The sequence below is a fragment of the Pomacea canaliculata genome, linkage group LG7 (genome assembly GCF_003073045.1).
Source record: "Pomacea canaliculata isolate SZHN2017 linkage group LG7, ASM307304v1, whole genome shotgun sequence".
Taxonomy (NCBI): Eukaryota; Metazoa; Mollusca; class Gastropoda; order Architaenioglossa; family Ampullariidae; genus Pomacea; species Pomacea canaliculata.
The window spans coordinates 4,292,449-4,310,893 of NC_037596.1; the positions used below are offsets into that span (position 1 = coordinate 4,292,449).

General features: G+C 35.2%; 2 protein-coding genes across 2 annotated transcripts in view; one reads left to right on the plus strand and one right to left on the minus strand.

The window, feature by feature from the left end:
- LOC112568042 (neural cell adhesion molecule 1-like) overlaps positions 1–6,596 on the plus strand; it is a 26,091-nt gene extending 19,495 nt beyond the window's left edge. The window contains exons 7-18 of the mRNA XM_025245050.1: positions 678–796; positions 1,109–1,265; positions 1,655–1,809; positions 2,214–2,388; positions 2,799–3,007; positions 3,414–3,519; positions 3,707–3,874; positions 4,151–4,288; positions 4,551–4,679; positions 5,050–5,245; positions 5,517–5,684; positions 6,437–6,596. Coding sequence (XP_025100835.1) covers positions 678–796; positions 1,109–1,265; positions 1,655–1,809; positions 2,214–2,388; positions 2,799–3,007; positions 3,414–3,519; positions 3,707–3,874; positions 4,151–4,288; positions 4,551–4,678 — 1,355 coding nt within the window. The 3' untranslated portion in view covers position 4,679; positions 5,050–5,245; positions 5,517–5,684; positions 6,437–6,596. The remainder of the gene's footprint in view (positions 1–677; positions 797–1,108; positions 1,266–1,654; positions 1,810–2,213; positions 2,389–2,798; positions 3,008–3,413; positions 3,520–3,706; positions 3,875–4,150; positions 4,289–4,550; positions 4,680–5,049; positions 5,246–5,516; positions 5,685–6,436) is intronic.
- A 3,033-nt stretch (positions 6,597–9,629) lies between these two features.
- The window catches only part of LOC112568454 (neural cell adhesion molecule 1-like), a 68,627-nt gene continuing 59,811 nt past the window's right edge, over positions 9,630–18,445 (minus strand). The window contains exons 19-21 of the mRNA XM_025245758.1: positions 18,241–18,282; positions 17,590–17,710; positions 9,630–17,283 (exon numbers count right to left, since the gene is read on the minus strand). Coding sequence (XP_025101543.1) covers positions 17,140–17,283; positions 17,590–17,710; positions 18,241–18,282 — 307 coding nt within the window. The 3' untranslated portion in view covers positions 9,630–17,139. The remainder of the gene's footprint in view (positions 17,284–17,589; positions 17,711–18,240; positions 18,283–18,445) is intronic.

Below are 18,445 nucleotides of genomic sequence, written 5' to 3' on the forward strand. Positions count from 1 at the left end.
ATATCAGCAATCGCATCAGTTTTCGGCCTAGCTTGCGAGTCTGTTAAAGATCGAGGTTTGGTTTAATAAACATTAGGTTTCACATGCCCCCATAAAATTCATGTGTCCCCATAAAAAGAAATCCAATGAAGTCAAATCTGGCGAACGTGGAGACCAAAAAAAAAAAAATTAAAATAAATCCACTTCTTCCAATCCATCTGTTAGAAAATTTCTCAGGTAAAAACTAGCATGCAATGCAAAGTGACAAGGAGCACCATCTTGTTGAAACACGGTATAATGATAATGACAATTAATTCTTTATTAACGAGAGTTGCAGTAAGCAAGACATGTTTCTTTCCATGTAGCCCTCGCCGTTTATAGGGAAAGAATAAGCTAAGAAATTAAATAATAAAAGAATATATATATATATATAATGATATCAAAAGAGCGTGGTGGTGAATTTGTACAAAAGCAATGGTTAGAACATATTTACAAGGGTCCTGGAGCTGGGAGAGAGAGAAATACACAAACGTGCAAGAAAGACAGGATGAGCTGAACAAATAACTGCAAAACATAAAAACTCTTATTTCAAATCTTTCCACTCATCCGATAAATCAACAGTAATTAGAATTCAGAATCTAGTCTAAAGATTAAGTTGCAAGGAATTATCACCAATTATGTCATTTCTTTTATTTCAGTGCCCCCCAAAGTCAATGGGTCCATGACATTTTGGCCTCCTGAGCCAAAAGTGGGGCAGAATCTAAAAATCATTTGTGACATCAGTGCCAAACCAGATCCCGTTTATCAATTCTATAAGGTGACAAACGTTTTTTATTTGCATGAATAAGGAGCAAAAAAGTAGATTATGAGAAATCACAGTTCTTAGAAAAAGCTTTACCTAAGCAGGGCTTCTGCTAAGGCTAAATTCTTTGGGGTCCCAGGGACCCCTTCTTCAGATTTTTAAGGGGTCTCTGTTCTTCGCCCAAATTTGAATGGGACCCCATTGACGAAAAATTGAAGGGGTCCTCCGAACTTTTAATGCGTACTGTACGCAATTTTTTTGCGTAAGCAGAAGTCCTTCCTAAGTGATCCTCTACATACTAAAATAATGAGGCTATTTCCATGTCAGGTGGAAGGAAACAACACTAGAATAATTCAAAGTAATGATGTCACAAATGGGACACTGCTGCTGAAGAACCTCACACAAGCAGACGATGGAGAATACAAGTGCGTGGCTACCAACGGTTGGGGCAGTGCGTCTCAAACCATTTCCATTGATGTGCTCAGTGAGTTTAGTTTTAGCTAAATCCACAATGAAAACTGCTTCTCTCTAAAATTATGGAAATCCCATTGTCTTTATCTGTTCAATTGAATGAGATAATGATAATGAGATATTTGAAATAAGTATTGAAACAAGAGGGATTAACTTTCTGTATCTTAATTGGAATGCTACTTTTTCTATAACATTTTGGTTGCTTATGTAGGTAGATGTCATTCTGTGGTCCAGTCAATGATTCTTGAATTATTCTGGTTCTTGACTTTAGACTTGTTAAACAAGAAGTAATCTTAAGCTGTCCCATTGCACAAAGAGAGAGAGAATGAAAGGATGAACTTCAATTTTATAAGAACAAATAATTGATTTACAAATTTCCCTTATAAAAATCTAATTTTCTAGGTCCTTTAGCCATCACATATGCAGGAGTTGACTCGAAAAATAAATTAGAAGGGTCAGAAGGTCGACTGAAGTGCAACGTTACTGGTGATCCAGAGCCTGTTGTATCATGGAAGAGAGGGAACTTTTACTTTTACAATCAGTCCAAGTCTGAAATTGTAAGAAATTGAGAAATGTTACTGCTTCCTTTCTCTCTTTTTTTTTTTTTTTTGCTGTCCATAAAAGAGTTCCAAATGCAAAAGTATTAGGTTGAGCTCAATACAAGATACTATTCTCCAAAATTTGAGTAAATAATCCTTTTCTTAAGAGATAACACAAACAAGTTTTAAAAAAAGATTAAAAACTGACGCCTTACATGTCAAATGGGGTTATTAGATTTTGGGAAATAGTATCTATAGTTCATTATATAGTGCTCAACTCAATCATTTAAAGACAATTTTTTTTATCATAATGTGTGGTATGTGGTCTTAAGAATCTGTAAAGACTTAGAAGTCTGTTTGCAGAAAACGTTTTCAAGAAAGAGTATCATAAATGATAATTTCATTTCTACATACTTTTGTAGAGTGGAAGGATATACACCAAGACAGAGAGAGCGACAGATAAAATCAAAGGTTCCAAAATTGTAGTTCATACTTTAATCTTCCGCTCACTGGAAGCAAGTGACATGTCCACATACACCTGTGAGGCATCCAATATGTTTGCAAGGGTCAATGCAACAGTGCCTCTTGCTGTTCAGTGTGAGTACCATTGCATTGAGTTGCCTTAGTTGCAAGCTAATAGGTCATGAGAGCGATCATGTTTTGCTTATGTGAGATATGTTTTGAAAAAAATGTTGGCATCATATTCTCCTGAGTTAAACTAGGTTGAAATTTGTTAACATGAGTTAGTCCTGTGTATCATTGCTTTTATGTATAAGAATGTGTGTCTACACATGCTCACACACAAACATGTACACACTTTCTTACCCCTCCCTGCAAGCAAGATATTGCACCAGCCATTGACTTGAAATCCTGTCATATCAAAACAAATTACAGATGAAGAACATGTGTGAGAGATCCCTCGAGGGTCTGAGAGAAACAAAGAGAAGGCAGGAAAGAGATTCATGTTTTCAGGTAATTTTAGTTGCCTCTTAAACATTTGTCTACAGTTAAGCCAAACTTCAGTAAGCAAATGACAACAAGATTTTATTCCTGGAGACAAACCAATGCTACTCTAACATGCACAGCCATTGGAAACCCTGAGCCTTTACTGTCCTGGTTCTACAACGGCACAAAGATAGAAAATAGAGGTGACTTAGAGATAAAGACTACGGTTGTTGAGGAAACATCCCCAGTCCAGGTTATCAGCACATTAAAGGCAAGTTTGTGTTGTGGTCAGTATTATGTTTGTGGTGGGTATAAGTGTTTCTCAGGCCATGATCATCACTTTCAAGTGCCACTGGATGATCGATGCCCACAAAATAATAAATCATACTAAATCCTGATAATGTAGTGAATTTCAGTGGACCTTTCAGGTTTGTGAAAGGGACGAGGATTTTTCCTGCACATATGCCACACGTCACTTTTATAGAATTTTGTCATACCTGTGATGTTTGGACCTATCATCATGTGAAACTAGTGACTTCCATCGATAAGTATTATATTGATGCAGTTTTAAATTTTGCAGATTTTACTTCTTGAAACTAAACCTGAAACATATTTGTTTAAAAAATATAAAAGTAAGAAAGAGGTTGTGAATTTTTTTTTTTTGTTGTTGTTGACAGGTGTCTGTCAGTAATGGCAACAATAACAGGAAATTGGGGAACTATACCTGCAAAGCAGAAAATAAACATGGGCACACAGAAAAACAGCTGGAACTTGTTGAAGCCTGTAAGACAAAAATTAATACCATAAACAATGATTTCTATCACAGTGTTTATGATCTATTGATCGCTTAGAACAGATCATCATGTCTACTAAATAATTTTCCAGATTCCATTGGGAGATAATGAACAATCTTGTTTCATTGTACCTTTTTCAACTGTCACTTATCGCTGTCTATTTTGCTGCTGTTAAGATCTACCGGATGCCCCAGAAGTCACACTCGTGGACCTCAAGCCTTCTTCCTTAGGGTTGTCTGTGAAGCCTCCACTGGACAATGGCGGCCTGCCCATTAAAAAGTACAACATTGAGTACACGCCTAAAAACAACACAGTCTTCACTCAGAAATTGGATGTCAGCATTAGTGAGTTCAGTCTTTCGAGTAACATGGCTTGCAAGAAACATACTTCAGTTGATTGACATTCTGGGTGTGTTTCTTACATATTTCTGCAGAGACCCTGAAGAATAATATTTAGAAGAATGAAAATGAATATGAGCTTGCTATAACTTATAACTTGCACTTATATACAAGCACAGTTGCAGACAAGAGATTATGTAATTTTGTGGGGAGAAAAATGATATATTTCCAAAATGTCTTTTCACTTGCTTGAAACTTGAAGTAAGATATTTCGTCACACAGATCCTGCCAAGCCATTCAACACTTATGTGAAGCTTACAGGTCTGCAAATAAAGACCACATACATGATCAACGTGTCTGCTGTCACAGACGTGGGCAGAGGCTTGGCTTCATGTATCACAGCATCAACACTTGATGTCTGTAAGTAGCAAGAGCTGAAGCACACATTTTAAAATGTTCCCACAAATGCACTAACAAAAAGAGTATCATGTATAGAAGAAAAGAAACTGGAATTTGAACATATCATTATGATTTACCCTGCAAGAGCTACAGTGAACTTAAGGTAAAATACCTGTGTAAGTTCTCGAAGAAAATGGATTGATATTGCTCCTCCTAGGGAACAATAATGAAAACCTAGCAGTAGGAAATCAACCATTGAGTTGTTTTTGATCACTGATGACAGGTGAACCAGACAATGTCACCATAATATCGGACAAAGCTGGTAATGAGTCACAGCATTACACTCTGTTGTGGATCCCTGAATACTCTGGGAGGATGCAATGTCACAGGCTACAACATAGAATATGCTAAAGTAAGCACTCATGAGAGAATTTTTGTGTGCACGTATGTGTGAATGAATCGCCTTGAATAGTCCAAAAAAAATATATTAAATCCTAACCAAAAACATGTAAGAAAAGAATGAAAAAAATAAAAGAAATTCAGAACCCTCATTAAAATATTAAACAAGAAGTAACATGCATCGCATCACATGATTAAAATATATTCATTCTATAAATTTCTGTGGATTACTGTTTTCATGCCCTAATCCTGCAGAATTTAGATTTTACATATTCACAACTGTATGAAATTGTGTTTTTCATGATTAATGATGATGACAATGGTACTGATGTTTTATATTAATGCTCCATTGTTAAAAAATATTATGGTTGCAACATACACAGGGAGGTGTGGATGCTAATGGAAGCTGGACAGAAGTTTCTCCTGAACAGTACATGTCACTGTCACATTTCCCCAGTCATCTCATCTTTTCAAGAATCTTGAAGGAAGACACTTATTATCAGGTCAAAATAAATGCATTCAATGACATGCGGCAGTCTAAAGTCACAAAGTTTATTTTCAAGACTGGCCTCAACAAAGGTAAGCAAGCTTACATCGATCGATGTTGTTATGTGTTTGGTAGATATGGTACAGTTGTAGCCAGTGTGACTTTATTTAACATTTGTAGCAGGTCTTTAATGATAAAAAAAATAATAATAAAAAAAAAATGCAGTCCTTGACAAACAACTTCATTTCAGCCTCAATGTCTTTGAATCAGTGGTATTTTTAAATTTTACCCAATTTTTGAGATGCACATGCTCTAATGATTATGAGAGCAATATTTTTAATGTTTGTTCATCATATTCATCAGATTTCCTTTCTGGTGCAGTCATCTCTACCTCTGTCCTTCCATCACCTGGACAAATATCAAAGGCTGAAGTTTGGAATATCAGACTTCCTACGCTTATTGCCATTGCTGTTTCTGTCATCGTCTTGGCTTTGATTGCTATTATTGTGGGAGCCATCCTAACCAGAAAAGGTATTTGTTTCATTATTTGTTACCCCTCATTGTTCATTGTTCTTCGCTGTTTTTTTTTTCTTTTTTTCTCACTCACTTTCACGCTCTTATCTTCATTAAGTTTAAAATAAAAATTCTACTTTGGTACTCCTCTGCTATACATGTATTGTAGTCTGGGAACCAGACTGATCCACTTTTTACAAGGCCGGACCATCAGTTAGTTGCGTCTCCTAAAGCTTGAGCACCAATCAGCCTGTTCCTCTTTGTTGTTCCAGAAAAAGGACAGAAGTTCCCAAGGAGAATTTTGCACTGCACTTCTAGCTCGTACCCATTGGGTGTATAATCTAGTCTAATACCCGCGTTGTGTTCTTTAGTTTTCCTTCCATCTGCAACACACCCATACTGAGCCAGCCTTGGAATCCACAAAAGACCTTGCTTTCTTCAAAAAAGTGTGTTCTTTTCACTGCATCATTCGGCCCCATTTCAGGTGGAATTGTTACACTTATCATGTCATTGTGTGGAGCAGTATTCCAGAACTGCTTTTGTTTGCTATTTTACCGTGCCGAGAAACATGTCTATTTCATTTCTATACGACCAGAACAAATGCTTGACAGGTGCTGAGTCACACAAAGGTATGTAAATTTAAAATAGATTTATTTACATTACTAAACAGAGAAAGACACAAATAATTTTAATTATGGCACGCAGCTTCAACAGACTGCTTGTTAGGGAATGTAGCCTATTATGCATTATTGCTTGAAATTTGTTTACAGCTCGAAATAAAAGACATCAAGCACAAATGGCAGCGTGGATTGAGCAAGAAGTTTTTCCTGGGGCAGCCTCTGACAAAATTGTCTTGAGAGGAATGTCAGAGACCAACACCAAAGCAGAGAATCAGGAACTACCGGAACCACTACGTAAAGTGTTTGAAGGCATGGCTTTAACTTAATGCGCACGTTCACCATAGGCAGGCCCCACTGTGTTTAATGTTGTCACTGTCTGTTGCACAAAACTCAGGATTCTAGATTTTTATTTCTCTGCATCTCTTGAGAGATTGCACAACAGGAATGAAAGGGAAGCAATTTGTAAACACATCAATAGCTGACATCAGCAATTGCTGTTATTATTATGGTACATCAACCAAGCAAATGTAGTTGTTGCGGCTTGAGAAGTATAATGGAAAAAAATAGATTTACAAACTGTGTAACAAGATAAATCATTGTATATATATATCTTATCAAAGAGAAAGTGAGGTGTTACGCAATTAAGACAATGGATTCTTATTAATGTACAGCTGTTTGTAAATTGTCAATTCTCCTAACCTGTGTATATTACCATAACACGGTTTGTTGCGCATATTTACTGGTCATGAAAAAAAGGCCAAACTTTCACCTTTGGCAGGAAAGGCTGGTTTTGATCCAGAGGGGTTTGGTAAGTGTGCTCATTGGGCAGATGGAAGCAGTTAGTCAAGAATAACCACAAGGGTCACCAGCATTGGGTGTGCTCCTTACCTTTCTTCCTTGGGTTGAACCATCTTTTCCTGCCATAAGCATATAAAGTTAGGCCTTCAGTAACAATGATATATTAGCCGTTCTGTTTCAAAAAAGCAGGTAAATATCCTGTGATCTAAACTCATAATGGGAAGAAGCACAGCTGTTACTGTACATATAACTTATCTAATAGAGTGAAAATGATTGCGCATATCTTAAATATTTTTCCTTGATTTCTATTGACAGATCAACAAGAGCAGTACTGTATCTCAAGTAAATAATGTAAAAGAAAAAACTATAAATAACATGATTCATTGCTGAGAATTTAGTAAAGTACTTGAGCGCCTCTCCTAGAACATTTTTTTCCACTTGCCCCAAAATATCAAAAAAGAATTGCCATATTTATGAATGACCTTATCTTTACCCAGAGACCACACGTGTACACTCCTGGACAAATGCTGGAGACCTCTGTCCTACAACCGCAAGCTGAGCCCAGGTGTAGTTTTTTAGAGTGCCACCAATTCTTGAAGTTTTTCTACCCTATGACAAATGTGGCTGCAACTTTATTTTTTTAAGACAAATGTCCAGAGTTACAGAAAGTATCACTTCAGCCTTGCACCAGAAGAAATAAAACTGACTACAACTGTTCTGTGTAAACTTTCTCCGTCATCTCTTCAGTAATTGCTGCAAATATTGTTAATGTCTTATCTTACTTAATAATATATATCTTTCTCTCCCTCTGCTACATAGAGCGTTTATCGTTTTTACTCTTGCTATGTGGTGACCACAATCCTTTACTCTCAATTACTAACATATGAATGAGCTGCCAGCTATGATATTCCTTGACACTGATTGCTACTGCATGATTACCTTTAACAGCATTCATTCTTACCGCTTCTGCTTCTTTGTCACCACCACTATTATTGTATCCTTGTACTGCTTCTACATCTGTACATATCCACCATTTGTAGTGCAAATTATTATTTTGTGTATAGCTGTATATATAGCCTTATGATGCAGATTAATGTGAAACTATATATGTTTAATTGTATAGAATTCTGATCACAGTAAATAACAGTCTGGGCAAGACATCTAACATGACAAGCAGTCAAGAAGTGACCAAAAGGAAAAGTTAACAAATAACAATCAACGGAAATATTCCTCACCTCCACTTTTATTGCATCCCAGGTCTTTGCTTTCTTTTGAGTTTCACTGACAATATTTTTTTATTTTTCAGGAGAGAAAAAAACGTTATCTGAGGAGGAAGCTTACTGCAAGCTATCATCAAATAAGGAATTACAGGTTTGCCAGAATGCATCAGTAGCTGATGAACCCGAGTCTGTTCAGAAGACAGCATCTAAGGAGCACAGTGTGCTGACAGAAGGATGTTTGTTTCAATTGTAACTGGCAGCATAACACTAGATCATCTGCCAGTTAAAATAATTAGCCTGCTGCTGGCAGAAATGATAATGAATCTCTCACCAATTCTGGCCTTGATGTCAAGCAATGTTAATCTTCTTCAAAAACAATCAGATGATAGCTGACTGTACCTGTTGTATTATTTGGTGCATTTGTCAGATTGGATGCATGTATCACAAGTTGTGAAACTATGATTTATTTTTACAGCATTTTCCTGAAGAATATTTTGTGTACAGAAATGCTGCAAGAGAACGGCAGCTGGTTAGATATGGGGCTTGGGAATAAAGAGAGCATTTGACACTATGCAGAGTCCATATAAAAATCGTCGAATTGTCATGCAACAGTAATATATAAATTTAAGCAGCTGGGTATTTTTTTTTTTTTTTTTTTTTTGGTATTTCTGTTAGAGAATACTTCAACTCTACTTTTTGGTGTTTTTTTTTTTAAAAGTCTTAATTGTTAAGCATGAATGGGATGCAGAAAAATGGGAGAATGGTATGTGAGAGAGCACAAACTGTGATGTCAGTGCATAAAGTGCCACCCAGACAAGTATCCGTTGTTATTTAAGCACACCTGAGATAAATGTTGCTGTCCATGCTTCAGCATTGTGAAAGAGTTGGTTAATACGTCCTAAACAGCTTGTGTTTTATGAGGGCCAGCAACTAAGGCGAGGCAAGTTCCTGAACTGGAAGTTAATTAAAGATGTGTGTAATATTCTTTCTTTTTTGGTGATGATATGGCATTTTAGTACTGTCTTTTTTGCATCTGTTAACATTGTATTCTTTTCATGTAATACATCTGAATGCATGAGAAAGAGCATGTATATATATACAATTTTATTTGTGTCTAGAATCAGAACATTTTATATGCTGATTTTTAAATTGAATCATCACCATTTTTGAATATGTTATTTTTTTATCGTTCTTTTACCAAAACCCACAGAAAATAGCATTTCTTTTTCCTTTCTGTCCAGTTCTGATAAAAAAAAAAAACCCTTCAAAAACTGAAACATAAGAGTAAAAATAAAACGTAAAATAAAAGTTATGAAGCCAGTATGTTAGGTTTCCACCTTTATTCACACAAACATGTACACCAAAAAGTGTGGTAAAATTGAAAAATAAAACAAATTGACTTGCAAATATAAGCTGCAGCAACACTGCTCCTTCTCTACAAATGGTCTGAGGACTGTGAACACAGATGTGTACATAAAAACATGAGGAAAAATACACACTACATGGCTATGCCTACACAAAGATGGTTATATTTCACAGTTAAATTTCTAGGACAACAAAAATAAGAGTTAAAAAAATTGTCACCTGCTGTCAAGGCTGTCAACCAACCACACATATCAACTCAAACAAAGCCTGGTTATAGCAGGCAACTTTCTCTCTAAATGTCATCAGTATTGCTCAACAATTTGAATGATTTTTTTTTTTTTTTTGCATATGCTGAAATGTTAAGTTAATTTTGTGCTCAATAGCGGCATCATTACTTTGACTTTACATATTCTCAATATATTTTAAGCTTACTCTTTAAACTGAATGGTTAAATGAAAATGATTACTACTCATTTCTTAATTACATAAAGATACTAAGATTCTTAGTAAGGATATGCTTAAGAAGGTTAATTAATCCTGTGCTATAGAAAAAGTTTGTTGGTAAACACTTCTTTAGTGCTGATGCAAGTGTGGATTTTAATGAAAACGTTTCATATCTTTAGAAGACTGTTTGTAACTTACAGCCTTTGACAGCAGACATAAAAAGGGAAAATATATAAATGAGCTGGCCAAGACAATGTATTTACAGCAAAGAAAGTGTCACACAAAATGATACAAATGCCATGCTCCAATTTCATTACTTGTGTAAACGCATTCTCAACAAAATAGTCTGCCCATTTGGAGGCGCCCCTTTGAAGCTGGCAATGTCAAACTTTTGAGCCAATAAACTGCAGATTGTTACTTTTACTTTGGTTTATGGACGAATGTAATGGTATGAAAAAATATATGCCCTACTTTTACTCTTATTCCATGTTCCTTTAATCTGAGCTGTTGCCACTGGCAATGAGCTAAAATGACAAATGACAACAATTTATAGTTGAAGTCTCTTTGATAATGCATTGCTGAATAGTCAACATGGAATGTGCTACAAAATTTTATCCAATGCTTCAGATGTAACTATCATTGAATGGTGGGATGGAATTTTTAAAAATATTTTATTAGTTTTGTTGCATGATGTAAAGTCTTACAGTGCAAATAACTGTTTGAATAAAAATTATGAGTCCATTACATCTTTGTTCTATAGGCAAAAGCTCAAACTCAATTTGATCAACTGTACTGTTAATCTGTACTTTTGATAAATATTAAAAAAAAAAAAAGGTAAACCACAGAATACTTTCTATCAGCTATACTAAAAAATTGTGACTAGCATATGATATATATATATATGCTTAAAATGCCCGTATAAAGTAGCAAAAAAGTTGTACTTTCAAAATATGGAATGGCTTCCAAAGCTACATATTTTGGAATGAGAGCAAAATAAAGTTAATGCACTCTCCCCCTTGTTTTCACAATATAAATAAGTTCAACACAATACTAATCATGAGCAGTGATGCAGTGCGACAAGTTGGGAAGCACCAAATAATGGAGCCAGGAGGTAAGCTTTTTTTTTTAGTTTTGGAGACAATCATAAGCCTTCCAAATTCAATGACTAGAAGTTATAAATTGCTGTCCTCTTTCTATGGCCAATTACTGCTCACAATGTAGATTTGGTTTTGACTGCTACCTCCAATACAATAAGACTTCTTTTTTGTCACTTCTAACACTAAGACTTTGCGCTATACATTAATTATGAACTAAATTAATGTCCAAGGTTTTATTTTAAAAAATGTCATAAAAAATTTTGTGTAGTATACTAAAACTCCTTTTACCTCATTTTTTATGATTACCTTTTCTTTCATTTCCTGTAAATTTAAAATTATACAAAAATGTAAAAAACCTGATTTAGAATTATTTATAAACACATTGTAAAATTCAAATAGCAAGACAGTAAATAGAATGACTTGCAAAATAGCATGTGTTAAACAAAATTTAACAATTAATACATATGCTCTCATTTCTCTCTCTCACTCACATGAATACACACAAACAGTTGTGCTAAAGGAACATGAGAAACTATACATATTGTCAGAATATGGTGAACATGTGTCACACATACTTTGTAAACTTCTATTCACCTGTACATACCTATACAGTGCAAGCACATCCAGGTATCTACACATGCTGTAAGCAGTTCAAAATAAAAGTATTCTATAATCTCGAACTCTCCTCAATACCGTTTACAAAGAAGTGTTTACACCTGTCATTAGGTAAGACTGAAAAGATATTCATCCATAAATCTGATTCACACTCATATCCTTGGAACTGTTTTAAATGTCAAGGGTTTTCAGCACATTGGTAATATTTTCCCATAGTTCCAAAAATGTGGACAGGCTTATTTTTATAGCTCTCCAAAAGAATTGATTTGGATTTAAAACTTGCACAAGAAAATAAAAAACAATCTGGGACTACTTTAAAACTGGTGTTTATTAAAAATGGTTTATTATGAGTCAGCTGTAGGCCCTTCATGGCTGAAAGGTATGATGTGTAATATTGCATGGCATGGGCCTGTCATTACCCTGAAGTCCGTAAACAGAATTACTCAACATTTTTAGGTCAATTCTCTCTCCAGCCCTATTTAATGCATTTTTTTCTTGTCTAAGCATCATTAAACCTGTGCAGCTTGTCTTAACAGAATCATATGTCAAGCTGGGGCCTCCATATTAGCCATGCCAGTTTGAACATTTACCTTCAGGATTTCTTGCTCAACCAAAACAAAAGTGTTACTACATAGCAAAAGGTAAATAATAAGGAATTTTCAAAGTGTAAAAGATATTGCAGCAATTTTCAGAGAGTTCAGAGCAATTTAAAATAGCTTTAAGTGTTATAACATCCCAATCACCAGTTTGGAACTGTGGGTACTGAGTGTGGATTTTCACCCAGAAGCCAGAAAAAAATGACGATGGACGGTTGATCAGCTATTTAACTATCTTCGACGTATGCAGCTATTTGTATATATTACACATATATAGCTATGTGTATATATATGACATGCATCTATGTGCCAACAGAGTTATAGGTCTGGGGTGCTTAAAAGAGACAATAACTAGAAAAAAGTTATTATTTTTTCTTTTCCTTCTCTGGCTGCTCATCTGCTGTAATTATGTACATCAAATCATAAATTAGCTGCAAAACTCTCATCACTAAAACATTCTCAACAAAGGCAGGATTAATCCAGAATGCTCTGCTTTTCTGAAGAACTAGTAAAAGATGTGTTCTCTACTCATTTATCATTAAGGAGAATTATGATGGAGCTGAAAATAGAGATAACATATTTTTTTTAAATGGGATGAAAAGGAAGGCAGGCACACAAAAGGAGAGTATTAGAAGCAATAGGTCATATGATGATCGAAATTTGATTTGTAATTTTGACTAGACAGCAGTCCATTAGAAACAGGGTGGGAGGGTGTGGGAAAAGAGATCAAACTGCAATTTCTTTCTAGTCGCAGATTTTTATCTATACTTGGAGAGTTTAACACCAGCTTTATTCTCCCTGAACACATTCTATGATTTCAGAAAGAAATATGGTGTATTCAGAACAAGGTTATCTTAAAATAATTCCGATATAGACAAGAATAAAACAGCACTTATTTACAATACAATGACAAGAAGCTTGAGAAGTGAGACAGCAAGCAAGCAATAAAAAGTACACACAAAATATGTGTGTCAAAAAGAGCACACAACGTACAGGCTGGTGGAAAAGGCATCTCTTCAAACAAACAGCAACACCTCTCAGGGTTTGCCCTGTTAAACTGATAAATAACAGCTCAATAACACTTTGCCTAAGTTGTTCTCACCCCTTAAATACTCTAATGTCTAATAAGTTCTCAGGTTAGACCTTAAAAATGTCTTTACCCTTGGGTGTATTTTTTTTCCTTTTAAATTTTATGGTATACGATGCTAGCTACTCTTTGTCACCTAAGTTATCAGCTACAGGGTGAGAAGACCAGTGTTCTACGCCATCATCTAAAGGAGCAAGGCACAAATGATCTTACATCCAGATCTATGAATTAATTCGTGAAGTTTTTAGGAGCCACCCTAAAAAAATCAGCTAAGCTTTAGACTCCATCTGATGGTTACATGTGACTGATCATAACTGTTCCTTTACAAAAAAAAAAAAAAGAACATTCCAACAGACTAAACTTGCTGACATGATACAAGTGAGATGATTTTGGAAGCATGTTTTGGAAGCTTCCAAGGAAAAACATATTTCTCTGAATATCTTTCTGTGGATAAATTTGTTCAGCAATAAAGTATCAGTGCACCATGAAAAACAAAGCACCCAAAGACAGGCTAAACATGACAGCGTCAAATTACCACCAGACACTATTTAGACACATATATGCATTAACATACATGATATAAACATTGAGAGGGAGGGATCAACATATAACCTTTTCTGATTTCCAATATTATTTATAATAATAAGAAACAAAATTAAAGTGTGTATTGTAAAAAGAAGTGTTGGTGACCATCTGACCAACAAGATTTAGAATAATGCAATATATAGGCAGTTAACAATCTGCCTTGAAAGTAAGAAGCAAGCCATAAAAGCTTGACTTCAATAAAAATATCACCCAAAAAACCTAACTGCTGCACAAAATTGGCAAGAGTTGAGGACTGAAAAAATTGTAATAATAAGTAGACCAATATAAGAAAACACTAATTTGCTAATTGTGTCAAATAAGCAAATCCCCCTTCCTCAGACACAAAATGTAAACTAACTCCCTTCCCAGACCATGTGAGATGCCTAGCATACTATAACTCCTGGCTAAGCAAGCAAGAGGGTCAATAAGAAAGTGCTATTCACAAGCAATCAGTGCTGATGTTAGGCTGTGTATTAATGTATACATATTGGAGCATGACTGTATAGCTAAAATGCCCTTAAACATTGAGCTCTTTCTACAGCAAACGTAACATTAAATATCATTCATCTTTTCTTTACTAGCTCCTCATCTTATCAAACATGAACAAATTGTATATTTTTTAAAATTACACAAAATTTTTTAAATCCCCTTGAAAAATTAAAAACAGCAAAATTTCTGACAAATGAAGTAATGGTTTGGACATTCTGATCTATAACATTTCAGGAAATGCCAAAATATACACAAAGCATAGGCTGTAAAAAGCCTTAAAATATATTTTCTACTGTTGTGATTTGCCCAAACAGCTCATAAAAAGACATGAACAGCACACAATAAGGCATCTTTAAGTCATTCTGCACCAGCAACCACATTTCCCAACCACCATCTTGTGACTGATAAGTTTGAAGCAAAACAGCTTTAAGTAGTCAGGCAACCACAAGAGACACAGAAGCTAAAAATAGAAACCAGAGCACCATCAATGCCTTCATCACCTTTGGATTTGTTTCTACTAAAAATGGTCACTGTGGCAGCATTATGCTTGCCAGTTAAAGCTCTGCTCTATTCTGCCATGTACTTGTATGACTGTAAGCATGTAATGGAAAAAGAAGAAAATAAGTTTTTGAAAAATGCAATTGTAATTTCTGCTCTTAAAAATACTTGCCTATGATGAATTATCATCTGTTGATGCATTCATACACAACCTACTGTCACCGACAAGATAAGAATCATCTTACTCATTTAAGAATTAAATACAAGTAAAAGGTAAAAGATGAATAATTAACAGAGCCCAACAGCCTGACTGCTACAGCAGTTGGAGAGATCGTGTAGCTGACACAATGTTTACCCAGTCTATCAGTTTATGGATGAGCTGTCATCATATGTAACATATCCATAACTGAACTATCAACAAAGAAAAACTGTAATTCTGTAGACAGATGCTGAATGTAAATTTTCATCACAGTACTTGCAATCTGTTGCAGTGTAGTGCCACTATATTTGTCTCCTAAGCTTTCCATGTTAATATCACCTTGATGGAGGAAAAATCTAAAAGTACCAGAAGAGTATGTTCTGAAAACATCCAAAACAATGTAACAATGCAAGAATAAATATAATAATGTAATTAATGAAAGTACTGTTCTAATGGTGCATACGAAATTTAAGTTAAAAAATTCATTTAATATCTTCAGGTTGACTGCACAAAAAAAAACCAAAAAAAACAAAAAACTAAAGAACACGAAGACAGTAACATGATAAAGTCATGTATGCCTTATTGCAGTCTTTGAGCATTTCCAGTCCACAAATACTGCAGTAAATCAAATATTCTTAATACTGTTTTAAAACAAAAGATAAAATTGTGTTCATAAAAAAAGTTTTCCCTTCTTTTCACAAACCTTGAGAGAACTAATTACTTGTTTGTTATCTGGCAATTATCTATAATTAGTGACTGTTAAAAACTTTCATCAAAATAAAACTTGTCCCTACTTTGGACCCATATCTCATACATTAGGTAAAGAGAACATTATGACTGAAAACATAACATTCACTGGATTTACTTGAATGAAAATTTTTTTGATAACCTCTAGTAATTTGCATTTCATTGATTAAAAACATCAAAATCAAGAAACAAGATAAAGCCACTCCAGTGCTCTTCTTTCAATCCTTCTTCATGTGTATGATGTACGCTGCTCTCAGATGCGTTTCTCAAAGCCTCCAAGCAATATTTACAGAACAAGCTATTTTCACTAGCTATAAACATGAACTCACAGTCTAAAGGCATCTCCAAACCCAGGCATGCAACAACATGCTAAAATGCAAGATACAAATGTTCAAAACTGAAGACTGAGTGGGACACAGGTCAGCTGTGGTCTGCAAGGATGACTAATAAAGGCAAGTGTAAAATGTGCCAATGGAATGGCAGATACAGTGCACCCACAAATGCTAGCGCTGCACAGAAAGCTCCAGACATGCATCCTTATAATGTTTTCCATGTAAACTAGACATAGAGTGAAAAGCTGCAGGCTGATCATGTGCAAAATGATAAATATTCTTCTTGGCTATTAACATTTACCCTTTAGCTGTAGTATTCTCAAGATTGTAAATACAACATTTAAAGACTAATCACAAAACCAGAAAGAAATGTGGATTTCTTTCTTCTTCTTCTATGCAGTTCTCTGACCCTAAAGAGGTCTGACTGGTGATGAACAAAAAGATTTGGTTTTACAGAATTCTAACAGACAAACAAAATAAATAAATAAAATAAATAAACTTCCCAAAAGAGCAAATTTGCCAACAATGCATTATTGTGACTGTTAATGACTACAGTAGGTGATATATGAAGTGTAATGACCATATATAAGTGTTGATTGCCATTGATCTTGCAACTTCAATATTTAAAAGAAAATAAAAAGCAATTTCCCTGCCAGCACTGAGAATTCTCTGCTCCCTCTTCACGTTACAATGATTCAGCAAGCAACAATCAAAATGTTGCAGTAACACCTCCATTATTTTCAGTAGAGAAGACATGTAACTCTCTTGGTCAAAGACTTGATTTAAGCATTAGCAGTGGCTTCTCCTTTGTCACCGGATTCAGGCTTTGTCTCTACAGCTGGAGGGGCCTCCCCAGTTTGCTCCAGCTTGGGAGCCTCTGGCTCAACTGGAGTTTTCTCCTTCTTAGGCACTGCATTCTCAGCAGGCTAATCAAAGACAGGCAGAAATTATGAACACCATTTAAATAGATGGGTACAATAAATTTCTAAAACCCTCCATGCTGTCTAGCAGCAGAAAAGAGACCAATGAAAATCACACTGATATAACAGAATAGGGCATATCAAAGCTTTATAATTGTCATGATGCTCTCATTTTAAAAACATGGCAAAACTGAGGGGCTGAAAAAAGTAAATGAAAGTTTTATGAAGAGATATGCAGTTGGCAAAATTTGACTGCAAGAAATAATGTTATCTGAATCATCACTGATATTTGAAAACAAATGTTGTACAAACCAGTTCTATTGGTTTCTCCTCCTTGTCCTCTGGTTCTAGTTCTTTCTTCTCTTCAGCATCGTGGCCAGCCTCTTCAGCAGGCTCTGCCTCCTTGGCTACTTCATTCTCATTGCGCAGGCTGCTGCAAAATGGACAACATGTTGAAATCAGTAACCTATCAGCTGAGTGACAACATGTTGGAGTCAGTAACCTACCAACATTGTGTCTTTTCGTCCCTTCTACCTGCCAATACAACCTTGTTAGCAAAACCATTTAGGAAAGAAAGCAGGACAAGATGCAAGATTACTATTTTGTAGCCTGTATGTAAAAAACACACACAAAAAAACTCTTGCCTATTCTATTACAAATAAAGATTTGTCATTTGTCCAAATGAGTCTAGGATAAAGATTACTTATCATCACCATTAAGAGCTGAAGAAATCTTGTTTAAATGATGCAAATCTGATGTCTATCAGAGCAATGACTGATAATGGTGATGATAATGGATTAAAGCTCTAACTTTCTGTCAAATATCAATTTAATGAAGCTATAAAGATCATGAACTAAATGCTTGTAAAATCTTCTGGTATGTTCTTGTCACATGCACAACCATGGAAGAAAAAAAGGCAAATGTTAACAAGCTTAAAAGTAAAGAGCAATAATCTCCCCTTACTCTTCTTTCTCTTTCCCAAGCAGTTTGGCAGCAGCTTCATCTCTGCAACAAAAGAAAGTCTACCAGCAGTCACAATCTGGGAAGGTAACAAGCCAACAGAAATTTCTTACCATAAATAATGTCCTTAAATAAAAGTAATGAGAAATTTCCATCTCATTCAACAGGAGATAAAGACAAACTGGACCTACTGCTTAACTCTTTACAA